The sequence below is a fragment of the Pyrus communis genome, chromosome 11 (assembly GCF_041283825.1).
Source record: "Pyrus communis isolate YQ-2024b chromosome 11, ASM4128382v1, whole genome shotgun sequence".
Lineage (NCBI taxonomy): Eukaryota > Viridiplantae > Streptophyta > Magnoliopsida > Rosales > Rosaceae > Pyrus > Pyrus communis.
The window spans coordinates 22405928-22415057 of record NC_142575.1 but is presented as its reverse complement, the minus strand read 5'-3'; the positions used below and the strand labels follow the sequence as shown (position 1 = coordinate 22415057).

General features: G+C 36.0%; 1 protein-coding gene across 2 annotated transcripts; it reads right to left on the bottom strand.

Moving 5' to 3' along the window:
• Window positions 1–4059: 4059 nt before the first annotated feature.
• LOC137743531 (two-pore potassium channel 1) lies at window positions 4060–7705 on the bottom strand. 2 transcript variants are annotated; one of them, XM_068483445.2, is made up of 4 exons: window positions 7330–7498; window positions 4636–5409; window positions 4488–4527; window positions 4060–4364 (listed from the first exon to the last, which is right to left on the bottom strand). In XM_068483445.2, the coding sequence occupies exons 2-4, from the start codon at window positions 5381–5383 to the stop codon at window positions 4220–4222; spliced, it is 933 nt and encodes a 310-aa protein (XP_068339546.1). In that variant the 5' UTR covers window positions 5384–5409; window positions 7330–7498; the 3' UTR covers window positions 4060–4219. The 2 variants fall into 2 exon arrangements, with proteins under 2 accessions (XP_068339546.1, XP_068339545.1); XM_068483444.2 differs by having other exon boundaries at window positions 4488–5409; window positions 7330–7705.
• Between the last annotated feature and the right edge of the window lie 1425 nt (window positions 7706–9130).

The window sequence follows — 9130 nt, the reverse complement described above, 5'->3', positions numbered from 1 at the left end:
CTTTGCTCATCATATTATCTTCGTGCCAACAATGTCAGAATGTCTGGCTGATTGGCTTAACAAACAAAATTAAAACGTAATTTTCACACATCCTTTTCTCTCTCAGCATCTTTCGTTTTTAGTCTTCAAATTAAATAAATAAAAATAATAATAAACAAAAATAAATAAAAGTGTGCGAAATAAAAAGATTTGCAAAAATCATCTTTTTACCTGCCATGGTTATTCAAAAGAGAGAAACTAAAGGCTGGGAATGTTTTGATTTGGTGGCATTGCGGCATTGATGAGGAGAAGATATGCCATTGTTATTCAAAAGAGGAAAGAAAAGATGGGAAAAAAAAGGCTGGGAATCTTTGATTTGGTGGCAATGTGGCATTTTTGGAAAAAAAAAAAAAATTATATGGCACAAATATAAAAAGCTTTGTGTTAAATAATACTAGCCGAGAGCATATATTTTATATATATTTGAACAATTTTTCTTAATAAGTGCATATTTTTTTTAATATTACATAATTACTGTTTTGTCTTTCTTATTTAAATATTGTGCATCAAAATTGAGAGTAAAATTGGAAAAATATGATTGTCATTATCTCAAAAAAAAAAAAAAAAGATAAAATAAGAAAAATAGGAATATGATTGTCATTTTGTCAAAATGTTCAAATTACTATTTTGCCCTCCTTTTTGTCAATAGTGTGTATCAAAAGTGCTAACAAAATAGAATAAATAAATAAATAAAGGTTTACAAAGAAGGTTTTCTTAATAATAGTATAGATAAAATCATATGTTATTAATTTTTTAACTGCTTGTATTATTGACAAGAAATGTTACGATAATCGTGAACCAGTGCAATTAAAAATTGTTGTGATTGATGGGGTGATTGAATTGTGTCTGATGGAGTGAGGAGCTTCTCCAAGGTTGTACCTGGACTTAATGCCATTTTATTATCTTCGTTTTTGTTGTAATCTTGCAGTTACAGATAAGATAAGCCTTAAACCAGTGTACTTTGCATATATTCCTGAATAGTTACAAGCGCATTAACACCGACAAAAGGTTTTTGTTGTATTAATCTACTTGATTTAGTATGACTCAATCTTTATTTAATGTAATAAATATATGTTAGTGGGTAGATTAAGTGGGGTTAATTTAATGAGTTTATTCATTCTGGTAATGATGCATTAATTATGAGTAATATTAAGAGGAAGTTAGAGTTTTTATAAAAGGTAATGTTAGGAAGACTAAATTTGTAGACAAAGTTTTAAAAACTAAAGAACATAAAAATTGATGATTGATTTATTACTTAAATGTTGATAAATGTGCTTATTCTTATTGGTGACACATCATTTACTCTGAAAATTTAGTCTCTTTAGCATTACCCTTTTATAAATTGAGTATTTTGTGTTCTAGAAGGAGGAGGAAGATTACGATGAATTGAGTTGTAAGCTGAGTGCAGTTTGAGGGAGCTTTTTCATTCTTGTTTTTGTTCTATCCACTCGGATATCCTAACGGCATTAACGAGGTATAGACACCCCAACGATCATTGGCTATTCTCGTTCAAAGAATCAACAAAGTGTGTGGTAAACTTCTTGGCATTCTTCGTGAATCAACAAGAGGTTTAGAACTTGTGAAGTTTGGTATTGTCCTTGACAATCAACGAATCCACAAGGAAAAGTTACGAAATTTGTGTATTTTTGTTTTAACATCAGTTCTCCATTTAAGGATTGGCATCCGGATTTATCAATCAACCAATTCGCATTTTGGTCGCTGCATCACTGCTAGTAGGGGCCATTACAATATTCAGGTATAAGATTTTGAGTTTTTGCTATTTCATTCCTTTCAATGGTGCTACTTCACTCAGGTATAGAGTATGAGTACCAGTTATTCACGTGTAATGACATATTCAAGAAATTTTTATTTTATAAGCAAAATAAAGGCCGAACCCGCTTTTTTTCTCAGTTGGTTCCTTACCATGCATCGGCCTCTTTTGAGGTATTTTTTCCAACATCTTGCTTCGATGATAGCCATGATAAAAAAAGAACACTAATAGTGAAGATTAAACATTAGAAAAACTAATAAAAATGATTTGAAAACTTTAAGTTTTAATGTTAAGGACAAAATAAAGAGTAAAATTAATAGTACCATGATTGATTTTTTAGTGTAAAAATGTGGTTTTTCATTAAAGTAAACAGTGAGTTAAAATCATTTTCTGTATAGTATACTCTATATTCTATCAAGTGTAATGTAAGTTATGCATGTAATTTAATATTCTAGTAGATAGGGTGTTGAGTCTCGAAATCGAAACCCCTCAATTTTCGAACTCTTTTCTCTTCCTTAATAATAATTATTGTTTTTAAAGTGTAATGTGGGACATGTCGGAAAAGGATCCTATGGATCCTAGGAATCCCGCAATCGTGTCCGTACATCGTACGGTCAGTTTTCGTTAGGTACTATTTATATTTGAATTTTAAATTTTAAATTTTGAATGATTTCTGACTGCATGATGTACGATGAACGGACACGATTACATGATCCCTAGGAAAAGGATCCGGCTCCTTTTCCGGACATGTCATGCATTTTAAGTGGGAAATAAATCATCTCCGGATCTCTTCCACCTAATCCTTCTCATCAAATAATCTGAACCCTTGAAATTTGATCAAACGGCTAAAAACAAGGGCCCACTCTAAAAGTTACAATAACTTTAACCGTTGGATCAAATTTTAAAAATCAGAATTGTTTAATGATAATGATTAGGTGAAAGAGAGAGTCCCTTTCCTTTTAAGTGAGCATTGGATGCCTGTGGTGTGATGGTACCTAATTGTGGATCCATCCTTTGAATTATCTCCCATCTGGCCGACCTGAAAGATTTCAAGAAATTGCACGATCATCCAAATGTGTGGGGACCACATGATGGTGGGCCCCACAATCATTTCAGTTTCTGATATCATTGGCGTTTTCCAGCTGCCTTGCGGAGTTTTCCTGGGCTCAGATCCAAAATCACAATCCAAAATTTGGATTGCTATTGCCTGGCACAACTCAAAGAACCCAAAAATGGACCTGACTTACGCTCTCAGTACGCCACTTTGACATTTTAAACGAGTACTAGGATTTCATGTGAAGAATCACATTGTTACCACTAAACTATGGACTAGGATTCTCTCATCTCCTCTTTCCATCTCCTTCATCCCTTCCTCTCAAATTCTTTATTTTGCCTTTCTCTTTCTATAAAAAATTAACATAAGATGTTGATGTGGCTTAACCGTTCAAATAGGAGGGGAGAGAAGGGGAGAAAAAAAAAGAGGGGAAAGAATTCAGCTCCCTAAACTATACCCGCTACAATCCGGTTATTGTATATCAATGAGTTTCTGTCGAACAAGAAAGAACCAAGTCAAGAGGATACAGGTCAACTCCTTGCGCCAAAGATCTTGCCATTTCCGAAAAAACTAAATTTCTCATGTCCTGTAGTGTTTGCTCGTTTCAGATTCCACAGTGGCGTATTGCCTCTCTCCCAAAAAAAGGTACAAAGAAATGCATTATTCAAACGAAACAAAAGATAAATGTCTACATGCTACAACATGAACATTGCACATATGCTGATAAGTATCAATGCAGAAGCAGATAATATTTGCAGAAGTAAACCCATATTTTAACCAACATATGTCATAATGTATACTTAAACGACATTTAACCTTTTCTGCTCCCACTAGTCCTCACCACACCACACGCGCATCGCGTACGCACAGCCCCCAAATCTATCCTAATGCAAAAAAATTGAACTACATTTGATGATATTCTTGAAATCAGGACCTAAGCAGTCCCATTTTTCAATCTGATGGAGGAGCAAAGTTTGTTTGCTCACTGTAACCCCATGTAAATAAAACACTTTAGAAGCCATGAACCAAGTATTTGGCTATAAAATGCTTTTATGTCCATGACTGTCATCGTACAATTTAATTAGACAAACTGTATTAACCCTGTAAACCACGGTAAAGAAGAGAAATATTGACAGATGAGACTAACATCGAGGTAGGACAATAATCAACAATGATCTCTAACATAGAAGCAGTCTAACCATTTTAACCTAGTCTTTATATAGGAAGAGATATGTTGGACATAGTAAAGAAATTCACATCACAGAAAGGGTCAGCAATCATACAAATCACGAACTTACAAAGACACCTCTCAGAATACTCAGAGCATGATGCCAGAGTTACTTCTCGATTTGAGGTTATTGCGAAAGCATTACATCTGATGTTGACAACGTTCCTGACTGATCAACATCAAGATCTTCAAACTCCTCCATTACAAGTCTAATATCTTCCTGGCTAATCTTCCCCATCTCTTTGAGCTTGTATATGACAAATTCAGCAGCCCTACGTAAAAGGAAGGAGGAGGAAGCATGTCAAAATTTAGATATTAAACCATCTCAGCAGATAAGAATTCAGAAATAATAATCCCATAATACACAAACGTTTTTGAAGAAAAAATTCACATACCGAACAGAGCCATCATCGTCAAGATCAGCTGCCTCCAAATCTACATTGGTCATCCTACTAGTAAGAATCAACTTTACTAACGCCCGTTGTCTGCTCTGGGCATTTAGGTCGGCAATGTAGAGGTAAAACTGAGCTAAACAAATGGTACCTGTCAATATCCAGAATACTGCAAAAACACGCCCTGCTTGAGTAGAAAAGCTCTTATCTCCATAACCCAGAGTTGTTATGGTACAACAAACGCAATAGAATGCATCCACAAGGCTCAATTCCTCAACAGTAGCTAGGAAGATTGTGCCACCAATTATGAGCAGCAAAAGAAAGATGAAGACCACAATACATTTGTACCTCAGACTGTTAGTCTCGATATCTTCAAGAATTTCAAAATGCCCAACTTTTTTACTCAAATGCAAGGCTTTAACAAGCAATAATTCCTGCTTCTCTACCAAATAGTCAGCTGCTTTGCTCAAGATCATCCCAACAAGAGCCATTCCTGAAAAGACGAAAGCACAAGCCAGTAGTTTTGAAAGAACACTGTTTGGCACAAGGTCTCCGTATCCGACAGTGGTCATTGTCACAACACAGAAATAAACAGCATCAAGAAATCCATTTGTCTTCTCTCCCTTGAGCTGGTGCCTGACGAGGTAGAAACATAAAGTTCCTATGCCTAAGTAGACAGTCAAGAATGCAGCTACAAAGAGAAAGTTCGGGTGTATATTTCCACAAAAGGATTCAGTACGTGGACCTGAGGCAAAGCCTGCCTCTAACCTTATATACTCTGAAAGAGGAGCACTTCTACAACGGCGAATTCTTCTACCCTTCAGAGCATTCCTTTTATTTGTTTGAGACAAAGGATCTATTAGTCCTGAAACCAAGGATCTAACCTCATTCGAGGCCATTACTATGATTCAGAAAACTAGAAGACCTGCATAGGAATAAGTAGCTAGACACTTTTAGCCAAGTCGTGACAGATGTACCTCCATTCGACAACAGTTTTCGACATTTCAAGTTTCAATCTTTATTCTTTAAACAATTAGCTTATAAAGGAAATATGAAACCTTTAAATCACAATCCACCAATTCCTTTGATCATATTTTATTTGGTAAAGAATGCACAAAGGATCAAGCTTATAAGTAAGTGTACTGATAGAAACAAACTCAGTAGTTGCAGTGCAGTGAAATGAAAACCTTAAGCTGGGGGTTAATTTCAGATCAACTGAAATAACTACTGCAGGCTCCAGTGGTGGAATCAGGATTTTTTTTTCCTGGCAAGTCAACGTGTGAAAGCTCTCAAATGTTTTTCTATATTACATGCAATGTCAACGGCTCCACCATTACAGATGCTTTTGAGTGCTTCTGTTGTTTGCACACCTTATAACCTATATAAGCAAGTAATAAGGAGTCTTTTCTTGTTAAAGATTTCATACGCAATAATTTTTTAACTCGTTGTGTTAATTAAACACGAACTTTGGTTTAATTTGGTTTACATGTGCATGTTTCTTTTACCATGATAATGCCCTAGTAGAAGTGGGCAATAGCTTTAAAAATGACAGAGTCAAACTTGATGATGGATGATGGATGTTCAAAATAAAGATGATTAAATTTTTCTTTCTGAAATGTTGGTAATTGTTGCAGTGCCTAAGAAATAAAACCTAGCTGGTTTTTAGTTTATATTTCTATGAAGACAATGGAGACCCGACTTGATTATGAAGAAGATGCTACGTCAGATCAGGCGGGACTGGAAGCCTTATCCCAATGAAGTTTGAACCAAGTTAGCATAGGTGTTATATAATGGAAGATTTTCTCAGAAACCAAGCTCTGCTTGCTAGTTTTGTACAAATACTTCCTCAGACACTGAATTCTAAATTTCTGACATTAAACTATTAGATTAGTATCCCCCCCCCCCCCCCCCCAACCCTCTTCTTCTTCTTCTCTCTCTCTCTCTCTCTCTCTCTCTGATTTCTCAGTCCCCCATACCAAAACTATTAGATTAGTCTCTTCCATGTCATATGTAGCACAACTAGACTTTCCATATATACTCAACATTCTCGCTCATACGTACTTCAATTTGGGCGACCGTGTGTGTCACAAGGTAGCAGCACAACACACAGTGTTTTTGGGACATTTCGTCGAGCAGGTGGAGAGAAGGCTTCACCTGCACTTCGACGGCTTTTTTTGAGCTTTTAGGTTTCAATCTTTAATTGATTAGCTTATACAATTGTTTACCAACAAGCATATTACCATTTCTGGAGCATTGTTTGTAAACAACTTCCTCTTGGCAACTCAATCAGATTGTAAGTAAGCTTCATTTTTTTTATCTTCTTAAAACACGTATAAATACCCAAATGTAGATTCATCAAGAGCAAGAGATATATTTTCCAAACCTTTTGGAAAGGTCAAATCAAGAGAGTTAGACAGAGAAGTAGGCATGAATCTGATTTACTTCAATAACTTTTTTATTTACTTGAAATTTACTGTTATTAGGAGGAGGAAAAGTGTTGGAAACTATTACGATAATTTGGGGAATGGAGAGTTTAGAACCCATAACCAGTACGAAATCCGAAATCCTATCCACTAGGATATCAGATCAAGTGCACATATTAGCTCTAGAACTACTAGGGATTTATTTCAATGACCTATATTCTAACTGCTATAATGAAACAAACAAACAAAATCAGTAGTAGAAGCGCAAGTGAAATGAAAACAAGCTTAATCAAGCTGAGGAATGAGGATTGCTTTCGGATTAACTGAAATAACTAACTTAACAGAATGATCACGCACGCACTCTCTCTCTAGAATCAGAACATGGAAAAAACAACAACCAGCAAACAAAACAGAGAACTGACCAGAATAAGCATGTCGGGATTTTGGTTTCCTCAGTTGAGCCAACTCAGACTTGTTGGAAAGGTCCGGAACATTTCAATCGCTAGTCTCAGTCCCATTACTAATTTTCTTACTTAAATTTATTAATATTTTGTTTTTGTTCTGTGCGCGTACTTTTTACTTTTGGAAAGAGGAGGTTGTGCGAATGCGTGCTCTCACCGACAAGCACAATTCTGATCCGATCCAAGTGGATGAATTGTTGGATCAATACGAGATCCAAAAGTCCGACGTCAAACCGTTTGCTGTGTTTGATCCGTGTCCGTCGTGTACGACGTGCGCCGCAGCAGCATTGCGATCTATGGCTCGAGAGAATTTTCATGTGCTGGACAAACCATTCAGTAGACAAGTAGGTTTTAAAAGACGTTAGGCGTTAATCGGGCATCGTGCTGGGGTCTAAGCGGTTTAGGCAGCGCCTTAGCAGGCTAGGCATCTTTTCTTAATTTTCAAACGCCTAGTCATTAATCGGGACAGTGGTCATGTGCATAACGCCTAGCGCCTAGGCATGGATTTTTAGAATAGTGGTCATTAGAGCATTTTTAATAGGATACTGAAGGAAGTCTAGTCTCTAAAGTCAAATAGAGCGACAAAAGGCATTTAATGGCCCAAAGTAGGAGTTCTCAATGTATCTTAATATATAGAGACTTGTCAGATCTTTTAAAAAAACCATAAAATGAGAAGAATGTATATAAGGACTTGAAGAATGAACCCACTATTGATTTTTAGTGGACACTCATGTTGAATGTTGCACATCAACTTCTCTTTTTAGGTTTTTTTCCCTTGTTTTTTTGAACCCATATACATGAATGCTTAGTCATTCATACAACTTCCCCTATTTTTGAAACGTTGGGAAATCAACAGTAGAGACAACTTTTTAGTTTTTATCGATGGCCATACTCCAACAAAATGAACAATGATTTTTTAATATTTTAGTCCTAAGATTTAGGGATTATATTATAAGGATCTCCCATTGCAGACAACATTCCTTTATGAATCCGAATATTCTATGCTTTAGTACAAGTGGTTGGATATTACAAAAAAATTTCAACCACATATATGAAACACTTGGTGTACCGTGCATTGTTTCTAGCACATAGAAAAAATTTCTTCAGTATCTCAAGCTAACGTGGAAACGAAAATATTGTTTACTTTTTAGCAAATTGAGTATCACGATATTTTATTCCAAAGTATTATTTAGTAAAATTAAGGCGCTCGGATATTCCTTGGCACTTTAAGTCAATTGTGAAGAATATTAGATGGCTGGCCTCTGAATTTCTTTGCATAAGATGGAACCACATGGCTGGCCTTCTTTGCATAAGATGGAACCACATGTTTAAGAAAGCAAACTTTGTGCCCGATGTTTTAAGCTCCCTTGGGCCTTACCGTAACAAAACCCATATTTCTGGGAGTTTTGTTTACCAAATTCGGCTGTGGAGGCCCTTAAATTTGATCGGGTTGGCATGGGTTCGGATTGGGCGGGATTGACACTTAAACCGTAAGCCGACTCATGATGGTCGGGCCATCATTTGACCAACTTGTCACCTACCAAATATACTTGTGACTCACCCAACCCAATATGTTTTTGGGTGGGTTGGGCGGGTTTGTGGGTAGACGATGGACTTTGGTTTTGGATAATAATTAGAGATTTATGTCTGCGCATTGCTGCAGAATTGAAAATTGTATCAAATGGTCTAGATTAAAACAATCAATTTAATCAAGATTCATATTCTCAACAAACTGAAACGGAGACCGTGATTAAGGATTTGA

Excerpts from the sequence above, each read along its gene's own strand:
- LOC137743531 (XM_068483444.2), bottom strand. The coding sequence starts at position 5,383 with ATGGCCTCGAATGAGGTTAGATCCTTGGTTTCAGGACTAATAGATCCT. Across the intron at positions 4,365-4,487 it reads GACGATGATGGCTCTGTTCG|GGCTGCTGAATTTGTCATAT; the intron begins GTATGTGAATTT and ends CCTTTTACGTAG.